Source organism: Macaca nemestrina, chromosome 6 (assembly GCF_043159975.1).
Source record: "Macaca nemestrina isolate mMacNem1 chromosome 6, mMacNem.hap1, whole genome shotgun sequence".
Classification (NCBI taxonomy): domain Eukaryota; kingdom Metazoa; phylum Chordata; class Mammalia; order Primates; family Cercopithecidae; genus Macaca; species Macaca nemestrina.
This window is the reverse complement of record NC_092130.1, coordinates 180,934,846-180,958,096: the sequence shown is the minus strand read 5'-3', so window position 1 is coordinate 180,958,096 and position 23,251 is coordinate 180,934,846. Positions and strand designations below refer to the sequence as shown.

The 23,251-nt window shown below is 52.1% G+C and overlaps 1 protein-coding gene across 1 annotated transcript in view; it reads left to right on the top strand.

The window, feature by feature from the left end:
- LOC105463268 (aryl hydrocarbon receptor repressor) overlaps window positions 1-23,251 on the top strand; it is an 89,425-nt gene that overhangs the window by 28,009 nt on the left and 38,165 nt on the right. The window contains exon 3 of the mRNA XM_071099168.1: window positions 1,422-1,528. Coding sequence (XP_070955269.1) covers window positions 1,422-1,528 — 107 coding nt within the window. The remainder of the gene's footprint in view (window positions 1-1,421; window positions 1,529-23,251) is intronic.

Sequence of the window (23,251 nt, the reverse complement as noted above, 5' to 3'; positions counted from 1 at the left end):
TGGGCTACAAATAGACACACATGTACTTTTCGATGAGGCTGTGCCCCTCAAACTTGATTTTCTGTTTGGTTTGGGCTCTTCCTGAGCAGTGGGGTGGAGGCAGCCAGGAGTCTAAGCCTGGCCCGGTGGGGAGTCAGGGTGGTGGAGGGGCTGCTTTGGAAGCGGCTGTGTCTCCGTAACCCATGGAAGTGGACGGATCCGGTGAAGAATGGCAGCCTGGGCTGGGCCACACCGGCGACCAGCCTGCCCTTGAACGGGAGCCCCGCACAGCCTGCCCACCACGAAGGATGGCGTGCTGGCCTTTAGGTGCCATCTCAAGGTCAGAACCCGTGGCAAGGTCGCATCTTCCTGAGCGGATACCACCTGGGGCTTCAGCTGAGGATCCGGGAGACATGGGAGCGGCAGGTGCCCCCCGGTCTCGCTGGGGTGTGCTTTGGTCCACGCACTGGGGCCAGCTGCTTGCCGGGACACCCTTGCCCCTCGGTCCTCTCAGAAGCTGGGGAGGGGCATCCCTCCCGTGTCTCCAGTGCTCATGAGGACACTGAGTGGGCAGTGGGCACCTGCACTGGGTTCAGAACTCAGCCCTCAGCCAGCTGGGAGGTGAACATGTCATCTGTCCCCTTCTGCACCCGAAAATGGAGAATGCACCGTCCTCAGGAGTGGGGGTGTCCTTGGGGGCTGTGTGCAGTCACCAGGAAGGGGGTGGGACTGGTGGCTGTCCTGGACCTGCCTTTTCCTGCCCTGCAGTGCTCTGCAGCGCCTGGGGGTGTGGGGCCTGGCCTGCTCCTTTCCAGGGAGGGGGCTGCGGGGGTTCCAGGAGGCAGAGGTGATGCAGGTACAGCCCCTGGGGGCGTGGGGCCTGGCCTGCTCCTCAGGGAGGGGGCTGCAGGGTTCCAGGAGGGAGAGGTGATGCGGGTGTGCAGGGCACAGAAGAGCCAGGTGGATGCGGGGGGCCTCGGCCCAGCCCTTAAAGGGGTGCAGCCCAACAGTGCTGTGGGTCTCATGAGAGGGGCCGCAGGGACCCCCTGGGTGGCTTCAGGGGGATCTGGCAGGAAGCTGGACTTTGTCCCAAGACTGGGTGTGGGCTCTGGGGGGTTAGGCAGGAGGGGACAGAGAGCAGTTTCTGCGGAACAGAGTGGGGGTTGGGGTGTCCTCAGGTCATTCTCTGCCTCCATGTCCTGGTGTCCCCTGCCCCTCCTGGCTGACCTGGGACCTGTGTATTGGCTCCTCCTGGCCCACCTTGGACCCTCAGGACTGTGCTGTGGAATGCTGCATGGCCTGCAGAGGGGTCAGTGCAGCCCAGGCCAGCTGTCAGGCGAGAACTGTGGGGTGAACGTGGGGAGGCACGAGAAAGACGTAAATGAAGAAGAGTGGCCAGGCCGGGAGTTGGGGTGCCTAACGTGTCTGTTCTTCTCTGACAGTCGTGCAGGAGCAGAGCTCACGGCAGCTGGCGGCCGGTGTCCCCTCGCCCAGAGATAGCCGTCCTCTTGCAGGGTCTGCCGTGCTGGAGGGAAGGCTGCTGCTGGAGGTGAGTGCCACCCTTGGTACCTCAAACGCTTGACACTTGGTACTCCGTGTCACGCATGTTCAGACCCTCACCCAGGAGGCCCTTCGGTTGTGATCTTCGTAACTATCAGGACAAGTAGACTCCAGAATGTGTTGAAGAAGGGTGTCCCTGGGTCGGAGTCAGCCTCGGGTGTGAGCCTCGTGGGCTGGGACAGGGAAGGCAGCCGGAGAGCTCTCGGCCTTGTGTGCTGCACCAGAAAATCATCCTCATTCTGCACCGTCTGCTTTTGCTTGTCAATGAGAGAACCTTGTACAAAATTAAGCCTTTTTTCCCCTAAAATGAAGGATATGGTCAAGTCTGCATTGGGCTTCCCTGGTGTGGTTTCAATCTCGGGGTGGCCTGTGTGACACCCTGGAAGCTCTGGGCCTGGGCAGGAAGCTCCGTGATGAGGGGGCTTTTCACCCCATCTCCCCCATCCCCCCGACTCTGAAGTGCTGGGTTTTCCTGTGCTGTAACGCGGGGACTGTTACTCCTCTGGGAGGGGAGACTGTGGACCATTTTCCTAAACAACATAAGATGGTGGCGTGGAGCCTCCAGGGTGAATCCATTCGCCATTTTGAAGATAAAGGGGGTTGCTGCCTCTACCAGTGGCTGGAGAGACATGGGGCTGGGTGGTCCCAGGATGGGGCTGGGTGGGCTTGCAGAGAGGAGGTGGGGACAACATGGCACTTCCTGGGTAACAGGGTGGGCTCCAGCCAGAACTCAGGACCCCTGGGTGGGGCAGGAGGGCACCAGCCAACCCGCTCCAGATGAGGGTACTGGCTCCCGGATGGCAGGCTGCCCCACAGCCAGCAGCCTCTGGTCTCCCGCGGAGCTGTGCACCCCTGGTGTGTGGGAGAGGCTGCTCGACCCCGCCGCAGGTCCTCCTGTGTGTCTCCAGGTCAGTTCACAACCCCCAGCTCGCTCTGCCCTACCCTGCTAGTGAATGGGTCTTAGCTCCTGGGGCCTGGGAAGCCTGGAGCCTAGGGGAGGGAGGCCTGGGCCTGGTTCCCTGCTGCTGGACTTCCCGTCCTGCTCCCAGCAGTGTGGGATATTTTGGAGCTACCCTCAGGGCGGACTCTCCAAGAAGGCTTTGGAAGAGGCACGGAGGGTCAGGGTCCGTCCGCCCGTCTGCTCCTGGCACTGTGGCCCTCCTGCTGCCCGGCCTGACTCCCCTGCCTAGCCAGAGCGCTGGTCACACTCACTGTGTTTCGGGGGAGGTTGAGTAGTTCCTGAAGTCTCAGTCCACCGCATCTGGTTCATGTCTCTGGCCCACAGAAGTTTCTGGAAGTTTTCTTAGATTGCATCTGGTAGGTTATATGGTGAGGGTTCCTCACGGCATTGCTAGGGCAGTGAAAGGGATTATATGCTCTTTTTGAAGCTTAAAAGTATTCAAACAGGGCAAAATAAGCAAAGCAAGCAACAGCAACAGCAAATCCCAGCTTTTAATTTTAATCTTCAATCTCTTCACAATAAACTGAAAAAAGGGAAGTTTATGGCAGGGCACCCTAAATCCATAAACAGCCTTGAGCTGGCACAGGCTTCAGAGTGGCTGTGGCCATGGTCTGTTGATTTAAGATGAGGAAGTTAAGGATTGGAGCCACCAGGTGCCCTTTGGGGCTGAGCCGGACCCAGCATTTCTGTTTGTTTGTTTATTTATTTATTTGAGATGCTCCACACGTTCAGAGAAACTTTAGTAATGATTTAGAAATGACTCCTGAGAGTGTGGTCTGGACCCGGCGTTTCTTTGTCTTGAGTTCATTGGCTTGTCCTCCAAGCCCCCACCTTCTCCAGGGAAGCCAAGACAGATGGGCCACAGCCTGTGGCTTCCCCTGGTGCACATCTTGGTGCAGGTGCTAACAGTGGGAGGATGGAGGAATGGGGAGAGGTGGGAGACTGGAGAGGGAAACAAGGGGGAGGGATCCAAAGAGATGTGAGCACCCAGAGCAGGCCCCGAAATGCCTGTACGATACGAGTCAGAGGTTTTCATTCTATTTTTTAGGTGGGCTACAGGGCTATTGGGTTTAGCAGGACTCACTAGTGCCACAGATGTGGTCTGTCTCAGGCTAGGATGCTGTCACTGACTGCTTAACTTCAGCTAGAATTCAAGTGTATGGTTACTGCAGGGGACATTTTGTAACACTTATTTAAAAATTTACGTACACTAAAGTTCATTCTTTTCAGCATTCAGTGGGATGTGACTGCCACTGTCATGAAGATTCGGAGCCATCCCATCCCCAAACATTTCTCCTCTGCTGCTGTTTTCAGTCACAGCCCCCTGCCCCTGGCCACGGCTGATGTGCTCTCTGTCCCTGCAGCTCCCCCATGCCTTTCTGTGGATGTCCTGCACACGGAGTCACACGCATGGCCTTTGGAGGTCAGCTTCACTCAGCACAGTGCTGTTGAGATTTGCCCACGGTGCTGCAGGTCACCAGCTGGTTTCTTGTTATTGCTGCGGGTTAGGGTTAGGGCTCATCCACGGTGCTGTGGGCCACTGGTTTGCTTCTTGTTATTGATGAGGTGTGGACCGACTCCATGTGTCATTCAACTTTTGAGGGATATTTGGGTTGTTTTTAGGTTTTGGTGTTTATGAATAGAGCTGCAGTAGACATTCACATACAGGTGTTTCTATGAGCGCAGGTCTTCGTTTCATGAATAGTAAGCATGTTTTTAACTCGTATCCCCCAGCAGTGAATGAGTGTTTCAGTTGTTCAGCATCTTTGGGTTTGCACTTGGTATTACTTTTTTCAAAGCCATTTTAATACTGGAATCTTGTTAGGGCTTTAGTTTGGATTTCCCTGTGACTAACAATGCTGTGTATCTTTTCATGTGCTTATTTGCATCCATGTGTCATCTTTGGTAAAGGGTCTTTCGGATCTTTTGCACATTAAGAAAACCAGGTCATTTGCTTGTTTTCTATGCAGTTGAGAGAGCTCTTTATATATTCTGGAAACATGTCCTTTCTCATATGTATGATTTATAAATATTTTCTCCTAGTCTGTGGCTTGTCTTTTTATTCTCTTGACAGGATATTCCATTTTGATTAAGTTTAATTTATCAATTTCTCTTTTTGTAGATTGATTTTGTTGCCACATCTCATTACCTAACCTAAGGTTACAAAGATTTTTCTTTTATGCTTTATTCTAAAGTTGTATAGTTTCATGTGTTACATTATGGTCTATGATCCACTTTTTGTTAACTTTGGTATAAGATGTCTGAGATAGGGGTCAAGATTTATTGTTTTTGCATGTGACTGTCCAGATGTCTCAGCACTATGTATTAGAAAGACTATCCTTTCCATACTGAATGGCCTTTATACCTTTGTGAAAAATCAATTGGCTGTATTTTTGTGGATCTGTTTCTGGACTCTGTATTCTGTTCTATATATCTGTATTTTAAGTCTTTCAGTAATACCACATTATCTTACCTACTGTAGCTTTAAAATAAGTCTCGATATCAAATAGTGTGAATCTTTCAATTTTGTTCTTCCTCAGAATTGTTCTGGCTCTTCTAGTTCCTCTGTTTTTCCATACAAATTTTAGAATTAGCTTATTGACTGATATCTATAAAAATCCCTGCTGGAATTTTGATTGAGATTGTGATATATCAGTAAATCAATTTGGGGAGCATTGGCATTTGAGCAATACTGACTCTCCCAATCCATGAACATGGTATGTGTCTCTATTTAAGTTTTCTTTAATTAAGTTCATCAGTGTTTTGTAGTTTTCAGCATACATATCCTGCATATTTGTTAGTCATGTTTAAGTTTTATATTTTTGTTCTTACTGTAAATGAGACTTTTTTTTTTAATTTCAATTTTTAGTTCATTCCTAGTGTATAGAAGTACAATTTATTTTTCTAGGTTGACTTTGTATCCTATGACCTTGCTAAACTCATTAGTAGTCCTTGGAGCTCTTTAAAATAGATTCCATGGGATTTTTTAAAACATAGATTTTATTAGGAGTCTCCAGAGAGACAAAGCCAATAGGTTATATGTGAGGGGCCTTATTAAAGGAATTGGCTTAGAAGATCACAAAGACAGACAAGTTTCACAATAGGCTGTCTGCAAGCTGGAGAACCAAAGAAGCTGGTAGTGTGGCTCAGTCCAAGTCTGGAAGCCCCAGAACTAGAGAAGCTGATGATGCAGCCCCTAGTTCAAGGTCAAAGGCCTGAGAGCCCCCAGGAGGCCACTGGTGCAAGTCCTGGAGTCTAAGAGCTGAAGAGCCTGGATTCTGATGCCCAAGGGCAAGAGGAGAAAAAGGCATCATTCCCTGGAGGGGAGAGAAAGAGAGAACAGAAGGCAAATTCTCCTCTCCTTGTGCCTGTTTTCCCAACTGGGCCTCCAGCCAATGGAATTGACCCACATTGAGGCTGGTTCTTCCTCTCTCAGTCCACTGAATCACATGCCAATCTTCTCTGGAAACACTCTTAGAAATAATTCTCCACCAGCCGTCTAGGCATCTCTCAATCCAATCCAGTTGACACTTGAAATGAACCAACACGTAGATTATAACTGTTGTCTGAGAATAGAGACAGTTTTATATTTACTTTTTCAATCTACGTGCCTCATTTTTCTTTCTTATTGTGCTTATAGGATGTCCAGTACAGTGTAGAGTAGAATGGGAGTGGTCAAAGAGGCCATCTGCCTTGTTCCTGATTTTAGGGGGAGACCTTTAGTCTTTCAACATTCAATATATTAGCTTAGATTTGCTTTTTTTTTCTTTTTCTTTTTTGAGATGGAGTCTCACTCTGTCACCCAGGCTGGAGTGCAGTGGTGCAATCTTGGCTCACTGCAACCTCCACCTCCCAGGTTCAAGCAATTCTCTGCCTCAGCCTCCCAAGTAGCTGGGATTACAGGCATCTGCCACCACACCCAGTTAATCTTTTATATTTTTAGTAGAGATGGGGTTTCACCATGTTGGCCAGGCTGGTTTCGAACTCCTGACCTTGTGATTCACCTGCCTTAGTCTCCCAAAGTGCTCGGATTACAGGTGTGAGCCACTGCACCCGGCCTGCTTTTTTTAGTTTTGTTTTGTAAATGCCTCATATCAGATTAAGAAATTTCTCTTTCATTTCTCGTTTTCTGAGAGTTCTTATTGTGAATGGATGCTAAATCTTGTAAAATACTTTTTCTGCATTTATTGAGATGATCATGGTTTTTCTTCTTTAGACTGTCAATGTTGTGCATTACATTGATTTTAAAATGTTGAACTAACCTTGCATTCTTAGGATAAATCTCATTTATATTTTGCCCAATTCAATTTGCTAATATTCTTTGGGGACTTTTGTGCCTGTGCTCATGAGAAATACTTTTTGTGGTTTTCGTGTAATGTTTTTGTTTGATTTTGATGAGTTTGAGTATCATGGTAATGCTGGCTTCTTAAAATTAATCGAGGGTTTTCCCTTCTCTTCTATTTTCTGGAAGACATTGTGTAGGAATTGATATTATTTTTTCCTGACATGTTTGGTAGAATTCATTAGTTAAAACATCTTACCTGGGAGTTTTCTTTGTTAGAAGATTTTTTTTTTTTTTTTTTTTTTTTGAGACAGAGTCTTGCTTTGTCACCCAGGCTGGAGTGCGGTGGCGCGATCTCCACTCACTGCAAGCTCAGCCTCTTGGGTTCACACCATTCTCCTGCCTCAGCCTCCCGTGTAGCTGGGACTACAGGCGCCTGCCACCACACCCGGCTCATTTTTTTTAAAATATATTTTTAGTAGAGACGGGGTTTCACCATGTTAGCCAGGATGGTCTTGATCTCCTGACCATGTGATCCGCCCATCTCGGCCTCCCAAGGTGCTGGGATTACAAGCATGAGCCACCGCGCCCGGCCTGTTAGAAGATTTTTAAACCATGAATTCAGTTTCCTTGAACTGATGAAGTTATCTATTCTTAGGTGAATTGTACTAGTTTGTGTCTTTCAAGGAAATTGGTTCATTTCATCTACTTTATTGAATTTGTGATCAGAGTTCATGACATTACTATGTTGATCTTTCAATGTCTGTAGGTTCTGTGGTGATGTCTCCTCCTTCATTTCATTGGTAATTTGTGTCCTCTCTCACTTTTTCGTAGTCAGTTTAGAGGTTTATCAATTTTGCTGATTTTTTTTAGAGAAGCAGCTATTGGTTTTATTTTTTATTTTCAATTTGATTGATATCTGTTCTTATCATTATTATTTTCTTTTCTTTGATTGGTTTGGATTTAATTTCCTCTTCTTTTTCTAGCATTTTAAGGTGGAAGCTTAGATTATTGAATTTGTCTGTTTGTCCATTTTCCATTTCATTAATTTCCACTCCTCTTGTTTGTAATTTATTTCCTTCTACTTGCTCTGGTTTTAAATATTTTATTTTTCTTTAGATACTTAAGATGGAAGTTTAAATCACTGATTTTTTTTTATTAACCATTCTTACTCTATAATGTAAGCATTTAATGCTATAAGCTTCTTTAAGCACCTTTAACTGTATTACCCAAATTTTGGTATGCTCTGTTTTCATTTTCATTTAGTTCAAATTGGTTTCTAATTTTCCTTGAAACTTTTTCTTCAACTTGTGTTATTTAGACGTATGTTGTTTAACTTACCAGTATTTGGACATTTTCCAGGTATGTCGATGCTATTGAATTCTGGCTCAATTTTGTTATGGTCAGAGAATATACTTTTTAATGATTTCTATTCTTTTATATTTGTTAAAGACGATTTTAATATGGTCTGTCTTGATGACTGTTTCACTGCACTGGGAAAATAGGAGTATTCCACTGTCATTGTGTGAGTTGTTCTGTAAACATTAATTATATCCAGTTGACTTGTTGTGTTCAAGTTATCCTTGATTTTCTGTCTAGTCTCAACCTGAGAGAAGAATGTCAGCATCTTAAAGTACAATTGTGGATTTTTATATTTCTCTTTTTGGTCCTTTCAGATTTTGCATTATGTATTTTGGAATTCTGTTGTAGGGTACATACTCATTTAGGATATTACTATGTTTTCTTCATGAACTGACCCTGTATGTAAAATGCCTCCTTATTCCTGGTAGTTTCCCTTGTTCTGAAGTCCACTTTGTCTGGTACTAATATAGCATTCCAGCTTTCTTTTCTTTTCCCTCCCTCCCTCCCTCCCTCCTTCCTTCCCTCCTTCCTTCCTTTCTATAAATACAGACAGGGTCTTGCTCCGTCACCCAGGCTGAAGTGCAGCAGTGTGATCATAGCTCACTGTAACCTTGAACTCCTGAGCTCAAGAGATCCTCCCACCTCAGCTTCTTGAGTAGCCGGGATACAAGCATGTACCACCATATCCAGCTAATTAAAATTCTTTTTTATAGAGATAGGGGTGTCCCTTGTTGCTCAGGATAGTCTCAAACTCTTGGCCTCAAGCAGTCCTCCCACCCCGGCCTCCCAAAGTGTTGAAATTACAGGTGTGAGCCCCCACACCCACCGCCAGCTTTCTTTTGATTAATGTTTGCTTGGAGTATCTTACTCAATCTTTTTACTTTTAGTCAATTTATGTCATTATATTAAAAGTTTGTGTTTTGTTGGCAGTGCGTAAGTTGGGCCTTGATTTTTTTTTAAATCGAGTCTGACAATCTTCATCTTCTAATTGGTGTATTTGGGTCATGTATCACGTGTGCTGACCCTGTATGTAAAACGTCTCCTTATTCCTGGTATTTGCCCTTAGTAATCATTGATATTATTGGATTTAAGTCTACTGCTTTATTATTTTTCTATTTTTTTGTTCTCCTCTTTCATCTTTTCTGCCCTCTCTTTGCTTATTGGAATATGTATTGGTATTACATTTTAGCTTATCTATGGGCTTTTGGGGGTATGTTTTCTTATTTTTTAGTAGTTGCTGTAAGGATTATAATATATAAATCCTACTTTTAACAAAGTTAAAATTTTACTACTTCAAGTAGAACCTCAAAACCTTAAGCCACATAAATCCTCTTACACTTTTGCCTTATATTTGTCATATGTATTACGTCTATATACATTAAATCCTCCAGACAATATAATTTTTTTTGAGATGGAATTTTGCTCTTACCACCCAGACTGGAGGCATGATCTTGGCTCATTGCAACCTCCACCTCCTGGGTTCAAGGGATTCTCCTGCCTCAGTCTCCCAAGTGGCTGGAATTACAGGCATGCACCACCACACCCAGCTAATTTTCATATTCTTAGTAGATGGGATTTCACCATGTTTGCCAGGATGGTCTTGAACCCCTGATCTCAGGTGATCTGCCTGCCTAGGCCTTCCAAAGTGCTGGGATTACAGGTGTGAGCCACCATGCCTGGCCCAGACGATATAGTCAGAAATATTTTAAATAACTTGAGTTTAAAATAGTATATATATTTTCCCAGATATTTGCCATGTCTGTTGTTCTCCTTTGGTTCCTGAGGTTTTACATTTCCCTCTGGTATCAATTCTCTTTAAGAACTCTGTTTAGGCCGGGTGCGGTGCTCATGCCTGTGATCCCAGCACTTTGGGAGGCTGAGGCAGGCGGATCACAAGGTCAGGAGTTCCAGATCAGCCTGGCCAACATGGTGAAACCCTGTCTCTACTAAAAATACAAAAATTAGCTGGGTGTGGTGGCGCACACCTGTAATCCCAGTTACTCAGGAGGCTGAGGCAGAATTGCTTATACCCAGGAGGCAGATGTTGCAGTGAGCTTAAAAAAAAAAAAAAAGAACTCTCTTTAGCACTTCTTATAGTGCAGGTCTGCTGTTGATGAGTCTTTTATTTATCCTTGTTTTTCTTTTGAGACAGGGTCTCACTCTGTTGCCCTGGCTGGAGTGCAGTGGATGATCGTAGCTTACTGTAACCTTGAACTCTTGGGCTCAAGAAATCCTCTTGCCTCAGCGTCTCAAATAATTAGGTGCACACCACCATGCTCAACTACTTTTCAAATTTTTTTTTTCTTTTTTTCTTTTTTTTTTTGAGACGGAGTCTCGCTCTGTCGCTCAGACTGGACTGCAGTGGCGTGATCTCCACTCACTGCAAGCTCCGCCCCCCGGGTTCACGCCATTCTCCTGCCTCAGCGTCCCGTGTAGCTGGGACTACAGGCGCCCACCACCGTGGCCGGCTAAATTTTTTGGTTTTTTTTGTTTTTTTTTTTTTGAGACGGAGTCTCACGCTGTTGCCCAGGCTGGAGTGCAGTGGCGCGATCTCGGCTCACTGCAAGCTCCGCCTCCTGGGTTCACGCCATTCTCCTGCCTCAGCCTCCTGAGTAGCTAGGACTACAGGCGCCCGCCACCGCGCCCGGCTAATTTTTTGTATTTTTAGTAGAGACGGGGTTTCACTGTGGTCTCGATCTCCTGACCTTGTGATCCGCCCGCCTCGGCCTCCCAAAGTGCTGGGATTACAGGCTTGAGCCACCACGCCCGGCCAATTTTTTGTATTTTTAGGAGAGACGGGGTTTCACAGTGTGAGCCAGGATGGTCTTGATCTCCTGACCTCGTGATCCGCCAGTCTCGGCCTCCCAAAGTGCTGGGATTACAGGCGTGAGCCACCGCGCCCGGCCCTTTTCAAATTTTCTATAGAGATACAGGGTTGCTGTGTTGCCCAGGTCAGTCATAAACTCCTGACCTGAAGCAGTTCTCCTGCCTCAGCGTCCCAAAGCGCTAGGATTACAGGTATAAGCCACCATGCCCAGCTTTGCCTCTATTTGTGATTAATACTTTTGCTGGGTATAGAATTCGGGTAGTTATTTTTTGTCTAGCACTTTAAATTTGTTGTCCACTATCTTCTGGGTCTCTGTGGTTTCTGATGAGAAATTCACAGTCATTCAAATTATCATTCCCTGTGTGTAATGTGTCATTTTTCTCTGGTTACCTTTGTGACTATTTCTTTATCTTTAATTTTAATTTTGATGCTTAATTATGATGTATCTGAGCTTAGATATTAGAGATTGTCCTGTTTAGGGTTCGCTGATCTTCTTGAACCTGTTCATTTATTTCACCAAATTTGGGAAATTATTCTTTATGTCACCCATCTTTTTCTTCCCCTCCATTTCAGAGACTCAGTTGATGAAAATGTTAGACTTTTTAATATTTCCTCACAGATCTCTGAGACTGTGTTCGTTTTTTTCAATGTTTTCTTTCTCAGACTAGATAATTTCAGTTGAACCGTCTTTAACTTCACTGATTTTTTTCTCTGTTACCTCCATTTGCTATTAAACGCATCCAATAAAATGTTTACTTCATGTGTTTTATTTCTCAGTTCTAAAATTTCTGTTTCATTCTCTTTTACAGTGTCTGTGTATCTGCTGGGACTTTTTAGCTTTTTTGAAATTTCAAGAGTCTTTACCTTTCCCTCATGGAGTGTGGTTATATTGGCTCTTTAAGATCCTTAGCTGTCGTTATACTGTCTGTGTCATTTCAGAGGTTATTCTCTGTTTATCATCTTTTCCCTTCAATATTAGTCCCATATTCTGGTTCTCAGGATATACAGTCCTTAGGATTGTGTGACAGACAGAATAATGGGCCCAAAGATGTTCACATGCTGATTCCCAGGGCCTGTGAATGTCACTTTATGTGGTAAAAGGGGTCATGCAGATGTCATCGAGCAGGTCCTGAGGTGGGGAGATTATCCAAGTAGGTTCAGTGTAATCACAAGAATCCTTAAAAGCAGAGAACCTTTCTCACTGGGCCAGAGAAAGAGATGTGGCAACGGAAGGGTCAGAGTGATGCTGCATAGCTGGCCTTGGCCCTGAGCGAATGTGTGACATGCAGGCAGCCTCTCGAAGCTGGGAAAGGCAGCAAGGTGGTTCCCCCAGGCCTGCAGAAGGAGCACGGCCGTGGGGCTCCTTGCTTTAGCCCACGGAGATTGTTTCAGGCTTCAGCCACGGGCCTGTCGGGAATGTGTTTGTGTTGTTGGAAGCCATGAGTGTGCAGTAATGTACTACAGCAGTAACAGGGAACTAACCCAGACTTCATCCCGGACGCTTTTCACCTGTGCCCTGAGGCTCTGGGTCCCGCGGCACCGTCTAGGGAATGTGGGTTATTTTTTGTTTTGTCTTAGTCACAGCCAGCCCAGTAGTGAGGCTCAGCTTGCAGGTTCTCTCTCCTTCTGGGAGCCTTGTTTCCATATCGGTTTGATTGTCAAAGCCTCTGCTGCACTGGGTGGGTCGGCCCGTGACAAGCAGTCCTTGGAGCCTTGGGCACAGGTTCACGTCAGTGCAGCCCAAAGTGCTTTACGCTGCGTCTCTGGTGTGTTCCACACCTGCAGCTTGGGGTGAGCCAGGACGCATGTCAGTTTGTACACAGAAGCGGGGTCCTGTCTCCTGCTCTCTCCTCTGCTTACGTCCCCCACCCTGCTGCCTCCCGGGGACTCCTCCTGGTCTTCTGATGAGAAAGACGATGTTTCTCATGGGGTCGTAGCGGCCATTCCTGCTGCGTGGTTCTGTGCAACAGGCTTGCTGCCAGGGTAAAGCGGTGAGAGAAAGGGAGGGAAAAATAACGAGAACGAGGATTGCTCTCTCCTTGCACAGCAGGGACCCCGTTTTGGGGGTTCTCTATCCACAGGGATGGATTTTCTCTCCAGGTGCTTATGTGCACACAAACCCTTGCCACGGCAGGCACAGCAGCCACACAATAGCCACACAGCAGTCACACAACAGCCACGCAGCGCGTCCTTCCGCCTGCCTGTCACCCTGTCTGCTGAGGGATGAAGCCCTGTTGGAGGTCCTGGGCTAGGGGCCTGACCTCCTCAGCCTCTTCTGTGGCCTCTGACAGCAGCAGTGGTAATACCGGTAACACATAGTGGTGATGGTGGTGGACGCTGGTGTTTTCTCAGTGTGATTGTGTGCCCAGACGCTGTACCTGCCGGAACTGGGTGACACCATGTCAGCTTCCTGGGGCAGCCTTAATGAATGACTGCAAACCACGTGACTCAAACAATAGGGGCTATTCTTCACAGCCTGGAGGCCAGGAGCCAAAACCAGCGCCACTGGGCTGCAAGCGAGGTGTTGGCAGGAAGGGCTCTCACCGAAGGCTCTTGGGGAGAGTGTACTCCACACCCCCTCGCTTCTGGAATGTTCTTCCTGTGAATCTCTGCATCTCCGTCAGTGTGTCTGAGTGCAAATCTCCCTCTTATAAGGACAACAGTCATACTGGATTTAGGGCCCACCCTAATCCAGTGTGACCTCATCTCGGCTCACGACGTCTGCCGCTGTCCTATGTCCCAATACAGGAAGGTCACATTCATGGGTTTGGAAGGAAATGAATTTTGGGGGACACCACTCAACCCAGTACCACTGTGCTTACCTCACAGCTCTATCGTACCAGACAGGGGAAAGCTCAGGTTGGAAGAGCTCAGGGTTGGGGCAGAAACTCAGGCTTCCCCCACCTCCTGAACCCAAGCCCTGAACTGCTGTTGTACACAGAGCTCAGCCCTACTCCGCCTGATGCCGCCTCAAGACCGTGAAGCTCATGGACTCACGCAGCCATCGATGACCCTGCGGGGGGGGTGGGGACCTGCCATTACCTCTGCTTATGCATGAGGAGACGGAGGTGCTGTGAGGTTGTATCTGTCACACCCTCATGAGGACGGAGCCGGGGTCCCCACTGCTGCTTCTCTCTCAGGGGGAGCCTGGAGGAGCGGGGTTTTGACTCCTGGCAGGTCTCTTCCAAACCAGGGCATCCGTGGTGGCCCTGAGCCGAGGCTGCTTCATGCCAGGCAGCCCTGAGGGGCCGAGCAGACTGGAGGGACACAGCCTGGCATGGCGCTTGGTGACGAGGGGCAGGGGTGTCAGAGCCAGGGGCACCATCCTCCCGTCGGCCAGGACGAGGACTCAGCTGTGACCCCTCTGGGCCCTGAAGAGCATTTCGGGGGACTTCAGTTTCAAACCTCGAAGCCACTGGGCAGAGGCTGGGTGGCAGTCACAGAGACCTGAGGTCCCGCTGGCCGGACGGAAACAGGAAGCTGGCAGGAGGACAGTGTGGCTGGGCCAGACACCTGAGGACGCAGTGCTCACGACAAAACCAGCAGGTGCAGAGGGTTTCCGCCAGCGCCTCACACAGGAGAGAAGAGGGAGCCAAGTGGAGACCCAAGAGCGAAGGGCCCCAAGCAGTTGTCACCTGAACGGAGGGCTGGCTGGGCCTTGGGGCTGTCCTGGGGGCCCTGCTGGGCCAGACGCCCCATGAGCCACATGGCACAGTCTGGGCGTGATTCTCGCTCCTCAGGCAGACCGTCTGGGGCAGGGACCAGCCGCCCCGTGAGTCAGGTGGCCGTGCTGACGATGCCCTGGTGGAGGTGAGCCCGGGGGTCCAGTGGGGTTGTCGAAGGCGGGGGTGAGGGAAGGGGCGAGCTGGGGCTGGACAGTGAGCCAAGGCTGCAGCAGATGCAGCTGAAGGAACAAACTTTAAGGGAAGAGGCTGTGAACCAGGCAGCATCCGCAGGGCGTGAGTCCACGTAAAGCCCTGAAAACCAGAGAGATCGCTGGGAAGTGGCACAGTGGCCACCGGTGCCTGAGCGACTCGGATCGCGTTCTCAAAGTGAATCAGCGACACCAGCATCAAGCCACATTCAACGTGAGGGGCCACGTGCTGCGTAGCGGGCGTCCCCGCGTGTGCACGCAGCTGGACGTGCTTCGGAAGCTGCTGAACAGGCGAGGAGTCCTTAGCCACCCAGGCCCCCCATTCTGTGGAAGAGCTCGAGGGGGTCTTCCTCAGCCCTGCAGAGGTGGCAGCTGGGCGACTTGGACACTGAGCTTGGGCCCTTCCCCCAGACCAGCGTCAGAGCACTGGGTGCCTCCACCGCAAGGCTTCTGGGGGTCTGACGGCCCAGAGAAAGGACCGGGGCACAGATATGGAGGCCCCCAGGACACACGGCACAGGCTCACTCTGGCACCCGCGCCAGCATTGCTGGGTTCTTAAGGAAGGAGGCCACCATGAAAGACGGGAGTGAGCCAACCTGAGAAGGTGAGCTGGAGGGAGCAGAAATGCATGGAGTGAAGAAAAGACAGAGGCCGGAAAGGACAGAGATGCGTGGAATGAAGAAAAGACAGAGGCCGGAAAGGATAGAGACGTGCAGAATGAAGAAAAAACAGGGAAAGGAGAGGGGAAGGGAGGCAGAGGCAGGAAAGGAGAGGAAAGGGAAGGGAGGGGAGGGGAGGGGAGCGGAGAGGAGGGGAGGGGAGCAGAGGGGAGGGGAAGGAAGGGAAGGACGGAATGAAGAAAAGACAGAGGCTGGAAAGGACAGAGACGCTCGGAATGAAGAAAAGACAGAGGCCCGGCATCTGTGGCACAACGTGGGGACTGCAGTCAACGGTAACTTAATCGTACATTTAAAAATAACGAAGAATGTAATTGGATTGCTTGTAGCACAAAGGGTAAGTGCTGTGGGATGGACACCCCATTCTCCATGATGTGACTGTCATGCGTCGCACGCCTGTATCAAAACGTCTCAGGCATAAATATATATACCTACTATGTACACACAAGCATTAAAATAAAAAAATTCTCTTAAAAAGAAAGACAAAGACAGCTGACATCAGGATCTTTGGAGACCAGTGAAAGCACAGCACTGGCCACATGAAAATCAGTCGCTGCAGAAAGGAAATTCAGACATGAAAATGGCTCAACAATTAAAAGCATGAGAGCAAAAGCCCTAACAATCCCAGAGAAGGGTTTGACGTTAAAGCTGAAGAGGTCTTTCCATGAGTAAAGGAAAAAGAGGAGGAAATAATAAAGTCAGGAAAATGAGCAGAGCCCGAGAGACGCCGGGGGTCAGAGCTCCAGGAAGATCGGACGTGAGGGAGTCATCGAGGGGGAGGCTGAGCTGGCTTCCCAGAGCGGAGGGCATGAGTTTCCGGGTTGGAAGTTCCTGCTGGGATCTCTGTGAGATTCCACATCCTCGGGGACAAGGAGAAGATCCTAAATGCTCCCAGAGAGGAGGGGCGGGTTTCATGGAAAGGATCCAGAGACCTGGAAGCAGGAGGCCGGGAGGAAACGCACAAGCGCCTTCCAACCTGGAGCTCACGCACACCCAGGGGCGTGGTCTGAGGTTTTCTTCTTTCAGGTTGTTTCTTGGGAAGCCCCTGGAGGGCTTCTCCACCAGAACCGGCCACAGAAGGGGTTGGGGTGGGGATGGGAGCCCCTCCAGGAGGCGGTGGGAGAGATGGGACCCACCACCCCAGGCAGAACGTCCTCAGACAGAACGGGAGAGGCCCCAGAGAGGCTGGATGGACAGGAACCAGGGCAGAGAAGGTGCTTTCAGCTGAGAGGCTTGTGGGCTACATCAGTGGTGTGAGTGAGAGAGCGCCTGGGAAAACTAAGTCAGCAAAGATGCAGCAACTCTAGGCCCACAGAGTGGCTCAGGCAGAGTGGGGGATTCACAGGCCATGCACACCTGGGTGACAGGAGCTCTGCAGGGGGAGCTGAGGCGGTCACGACACAGCCAGATTAGGAAGGTGGGGCCAGAGTGTGCACGGGCACAGGGCAAGGCGGGCGCAGGGCAAGGTGGGCACAGGGCGAGGCTGGCCCAGAGCGTGCATGGGCACAGGGCGAGGCAGGGCCAGAGCGTGCACGGGTGCAGGGCGAGGCGGGTGCAGGGCGAGGCGGGTGCAGGGTGAGGCGGGCTCAGGGCGAGGCGGGAGCAGGGCAAGGCGGGAGCAGGGCGAGGTGGGTGCAGATACGGCAGGTGCAGACTGGCGTCCACAGCCAGGCCTAAAGACGGTGTCTGAAGCTGGGGAAACCCGGCAATGACTCGTTACATAAGCATGTGACTTAGCAAGACAGAGGAAAATGCCCAAACCGCCAGTGAGAAGGACTCAAAGCAGCCGCTCAAAGCAGCAGGAAGTTATGTGGTGGGAGGCTGGTTGTAGGGACAACGGCTGGGTTTCGGTGGAGGTTCCCGTGCCGTGTGACTCTTCAGACCTGGCACAGTTCACGTCGACTCTCCTTGCCCATTGCGTTCGTTTGGTCAGAGCTTACGGTGGTGACCTCAGGCTTGCTTTGGTTCCTGGCTGCTTGGATTGTCTCCCTCCATTGCGTTCGTTTGGTCAGAGCTTACGGTGGTTACCCCAGGCTTGCTTTGGTTCCTGGCTGCTTGGACTGTCTCCCCCGTCCCTTCATTTTCAGCGTTTCCTTCTCGGTGTTGGTGTCTCTTGCAGGCGGCGGGTCAAGGGATCTCCCCCAACACCAAGCATCTTCTTTCACTGGGTCCACCTACTTCTTGTGATTCTTTAGGAGCTGATTTCTGTAATCCTATTTCGTATTTTCCATTTACTGCACATCCTTTGGTTTCTTTTTTTCTCCCCCTACACAAATTGAGCTTTCTTGAACTAAAGGTACACATTCCGCTTTTGTTCTCATGGGGATGCCTTTGAAATGAGAGCTTTGAAATGAGAATCAGGTTGATTTGCTACTTCTCAGGCTCTTCTGTCGTGATGTTCCCGCAGCAGGGCCTGTGCTGGCACAGACACGTCCTGCAGCCCTCCCCGCATTGGTAGCACGTTAACTGTGTCTGAAACTTAATCCCGATGTCACAGATTCTTGTCTTTGCACCTAATGTTAGGTGTCCCCTGCAGCCTGGGGCACCCGATCACGTCACTCACTAACCGATCGTTCCTCCTCCCAAGTTCCTACAGTGGTCCGCTGTGGGCCTCACCGTGAAACCTTCTGGACGCCCTCGCGAGTGGGAGAATGCTGCTGTGTCTTCGTGCGTGGACGGTAGCAGGCTGCGCGAAGAGCTCCAGGCTGAAGCCTGTCCTGGAGTCTGCAGGGCCACGTGGCCTTGCTGCTGAGCCTGGTGGGTCTGGATCTGCTCTTTTCTTGCTCTCCTGGGAGCTGTTGCAATGGTTTGTTTGTTTATTTATTTATTTATTATTTATTTATTTTGAGACGGAGTCTCACTCTGTTGCCCAGGCTGGAGTGCAGTGGCGCGATCTTGGCTCACTGCAAGGTCTGCCTCCCGAGTTCAAGTGATTCTCCTGCCTCCCAAGTAGCTGGGATTATAGGTGCGTGCACCACCACGCCCGGCTAATTTTTGTATTTTTGGTAGAGATGGGGTTTCACCCTGTTGGCCAGGCTGGTCTCCAACTCCTGACCTTAAGTGATCCACCTTCCAAAGTGCTGGGATGCCAGGCGTGAGCCGCTGCGCCCGGCCTGTTTTCTTTCTGGTGGTCGAGAGTTTTGCGGCGACGTGTCCTCTGGTTTTCCTGCTGGGGGCTCTGTGAGCTCTTCCCAGCCGAGGTCTCTCACATCCGGTTCTGGACGTTCTGTGTCTGTTGCTGTACTGGTGTGGTCCCTCTCCATTCTTGGTTTTATCTTCTGGACCTGCGGTTATCCAGGCAGGGTCCTTCTGCAGCCACCCTCCCGGCTCTGGGTTTCTTGCTGGCTCCGTCTGGGTGGCAGGAGGGAGGCCCTGCAGGGAGCCTCCAGGCTGCAGCTTTGTGCTCAGCCTCATTTCTGCTGGCATGCTTTTCTCTGCCCCGGGGTATCTCCTTTCCTCCCTGTGTGCTGGAACCCTCTTGTCTTTGCCCGTTGCTTGGCTCCACTTTCCTGGCTGTGGCTCCTGCGCTCCGGTCCCTGTGGGCACAGGCTCCGATTGGGCCTGTGTGGGGCCGGGCAGGGCTGGCCCTGGTTGCGTGGAGGGCAGAGGGGAGGGCAGGCGGGCAGGGCTGGCTCCTGGGTGAGGAGTTTACCTCTGAAGGGAGCGCTGTGGTGGGGAGCACTTTTGCCCCGAGTCCTCCCCAGCCTGGAGGTTTGCACAAGAGGAGGAGGGTGGGTGCTGGAGCAGGCAGTGCGACTGTGTCCACCTCTCGAGTCTCCAGATCTTGCCCCTCAGGGCCCTGCCTCAGCGTCCTGCTGTCACCCCCCCCCCGAGCAGGGCTGTCCCAAGGCATCTTGGGAGGGCAGAGGCAGAACAGGAAAGTGATTTCTCCCACCTGTGTTTTGACTGAGACCCCCAAGCCCCGCCCTGGGCTGTGGCTCCCAATCTCCTCCACACCCTAACCCCAGATAGCCCAAGACTCCTGGGATTCCCTTGGCTTTTCTGGGATCCTGTCCTCAAGTCCCCCTCCTGCCAGGTGGCCGACACTGGCTGCCCTGCATCCCCGTTCCCTGAAAGACACTGGTGTGGAATGCAGGCAGCAGCGGCCTGGGAGACACGCGCTCTGGTGGTGGGATGCAGTTGGCCGAACACCAGGCTGAGCAGGGTCCGAAAATTAGGGGAATAAAAAAGTCCCAGGAGAGGACGAGGTGGTAAACAGGAAGGGCAGCTGACTCACCAGCCCAGAGCAGGGGAATCTCACCGGTTCCCTGAAACGGAGCTTCTCAGCTCTGGGGCTGGACGAGCGGCTTCCCAGAGGCCACTGCAGGCCAGGTCATCAGAGGCGCCTGCTCCGGCTTCCACCCTGCCCTGTGCCCAGTGGCAGCCGAGCAGGGCCTCACAAAAACAGCTGTGAGAACAGCCTTGCGTGTCTGGAAGCCCCCAGCCGCTCGGCAGACGGTCACCGGGCCGCGCTGCTGCTCTGGTGTGGTTTCTGGAGAAGCATCCGCAAATTCCTGAGAAGTCCCCAGGAACCAAAGTGTCCAGCATTTGAAATTTAACAAGTGGGGTGATGCTCGTCCGCCGCAGGCTGCTGTCCTAAAGAAAGGCCTAGAAGCCCTTCTGGCGAGGGCTGCGCACACGTTCCTGTGAGGGACACTTTGGGAGAGGATTGAGTGAGGGGGACAGGAGGTGAAGCAAAAGGGATGAGGGTCCCCTTTCCTCCAGCTTCCTCCACGCAGTGATGCTGCCTGGCTCTAAGGGGCCCCGGTATGAAGATTAGGAGGCCATGGGTCATCCAGAAACTCAGGCCAGAAGCGAAGGTATGAAACACCAGATGGTAACACAGGACCACAACTCAGAGGGCTCTGGGAGCACAAAGCCGGGGTACAGGGGAAACCAGTCCAGGAGGGTAAGAGAGGGATGGGGCACCGGGGCCCTGGGGAGTCCCAGCCCCCATGACAAGGCGGCAACCCAGACAGAGGGGCCCCGGGCCTTGGGCCTGTCCTGGCCGGGACAAATGCAGGGTATGCCCTCCTGCCCCGCCTCTGGGCCTGGCACCCTCGTCCTCAGGGGAGGCATGGGGGCTGGAGAGGACGGCCGTGCAGGGACAGCAGGCTGGGAGGGGGCATCCCACACCCACCTCTGTCCCTGACTTTAGAAGTGATGGGGGTGGAGAACCGAGCCCGCATGCCATGGCCGGGGTCTGCGTGTCTGGGGGTACTGAGGTGGGTGGCCCCAGTCTCATCCTGGCACCTGCCGGCCACTGTGGAGAGAGCTCCCTGACGCCTGAGCCTGCTCCTGGCTCTGTTCTGGGCACTGTCCCACAAGCCCCACAGAACACACTCGGCCTCATCTCCTGGCCTGGCATTTTCTGCTGCTGCTTCGGCCTTTCTGCTAAGAGAAATCCACGTTTTACCGTCTGTTGTCGCTGCTGGGCCTGATGTTCCGAAACTCCTTGGAAGTGGCTTTCGTTTCAGGAGTTCATGAGACGTATTTAATAAACAAAGGCATAGCCAGAGGCTTCACTAGGGAGGAGGTGTGCCGGCCCTGCAGCTGGCCTGAGAGTGGGCACAGTGGGAGGATAGCCCAGCTCCCCTTGCACCCACCTGCCCACCCTCTCCCCGACCGCAACCCGCCTCTCCCACCCATCCACAGCCCAGGCCAGTTCTGGGAGGCTGGGGACCCTTGCACAGCGGGGTCAGAGTGCCCGGCTCCTCGCCCCCCTCGGAGGCCGCTGCAGGTGTCCGGGACACACATCGGGCTCTCTGTGAGTTTTACATCCCCAGGACTCTCCACCATTTACCCCTGACTGTCCACCTTAGCCCCTGACCGTCCACGTTAGCCCCTGACCATCTGCGTTAGCCCCAACCGTCCGCGTTAGCCCCTGACTGTCCAGTTAGCCCCTGACCATCTGTGGTCACTGAGCCAGGTACACAGAGCTCTATTCAGTGGTGTTCACTTGGCCCCTGCTCTGCCCTCGGCTCAGCTGGGCTTGGACCTTTGCATCCCAGGCTCTGCCCAGTGGGCGACTTCAGCACGGGTGAGGGTCCTGGGCCTCCCTGGTGGAGGGAGTGTTTGTGCCAGCCCGGGTTTCAGGTGCCATGCGCTGTTAGCAGGGTTGCACCCGCTTGGCTGTGACTCCGCTTTAAGCTGCCGACACTAGGAGGAGGCAGTGCCGTCGTCACGGATGGGCTCGTGTGAGAAGGGCTGGGGCTTGTAGGGCCTTCTGCCCCCAGGCCTGGGTCCTGCAGGCTCCGGAGGCTGTGAGTGGCCCTCAGTGAACTGTGGGTCTGTGTATGGCCCTGGCTTCAGCAGCCGCCCCAGTCTGTTCTGGGTGGATTTTCCCCACCCGAGGTCACTGGTGCACCCCGAACCCCCCCGCCAGCCTGCTCAGCACCACCGTGGCGTACCTCGTTCCTCCCGAACCCCACCGCCAGCCTGCTCAGCACCACCGTGGCATACCTCGTTCCTCCCGAGGACCAAGCAGCCGCAGCTCCCGCTCAATGCCCACCTCTTGGCCTCACGGCAGCTGTCTTACTATTGGTTTCCTACCAGGTGGTTCTTATCCCCAAGCCACCTTCCTTGTCTGCTCTGAGGCAGCCAGGTCAGCACGGAGCCCCCTCGGGCTCTCCTGGGTGTGGAGCCGCGGGTGCAGAGGGACGGCCCAGGCCAGCTCTGGCCCCAAGGTCTCCGAGGCCAGGGCTGGTGGCGCAGGACACACCCAGGGCGCAGGGTCCCAGGCTTAGGGATCAGCAGGGATGGCTCCCCGACCACCAGGACCCCGGCAGGATGGGCCTGGAGCTTCCGCAGGGAGATTCACTGTGGAAACGTCAGCTGCGTTTGTTTATGAGTTGTGACTCTGCTTCTGGTGAGGTAAGTTTCACACTCGGGTGTTTGCATTCAGAAAGCAGATCCCAGTTTTAAAAACCTAAGTTTTGTTCTCTAGAAAATGACATCAACTTTAGACATCAGATTGCCTGACCAGCACAGCCGTTTGCCCTCCAGTCACAGTGACAGCGGGTGCTGCCCTGATCACTGGAGGGTGCCTGGTGCTGCTGCTCACCGCGCCCTCACAGACGCTCACTGTCGCCGTTCCGTCTTCCACAGGAGGAAACCAAGGCCCAGAGAGGTGAATTAACTGGCTAAGGGCCCACAGCAAAGGCGAGGGCGGAGGCAGCGTCGACACAGGCTGGTCTCTCTCAGGCAGAAGGGGGCCCAGGACACTGGGTTAATCGAGCGGGGCTGCGGTGGGCCGGGGCTGCGGTGGGCGTCAGGAGGGACTGCCCGGGGGCCGCCGTCTGCCTGCTCTCCCAGGGCCCTGGGGCTTCAGTCGGCCTCCCGCTCTGTGGCCATCCGGCCAACCACCAGCTGCATTCTCAAGAACTGTTTTCAAACGCTGGAGCTGCTTGGTGGAAGAGTCAAGGCTGCGTTTACTGTTTGTGGGATCTATAAACAGCCAGTTATTCAGCTCCCCAAGCCAGAGCGCTGCCTCGCACGCACGCAAGCCCCATGGAGCGGCCCCTGCGAGTGATCTGGCTCCAGGAGGCCGGGCCAGCTGCCCCGACGCCCGCCCGGTGCCCGCTCGCGTGACTAGCCGCCGTGTTGTGGCTCCGTAACCGTGGCAACGGCTCTCAGGGGAGCACAATGCTCCCAACTTCCCTTTACTCCAAGGAGGGGCAGCCAGGGGGCTGTGGAGGGTTGTTCCTTTTCCCTCATTTTCCCTCTGCCG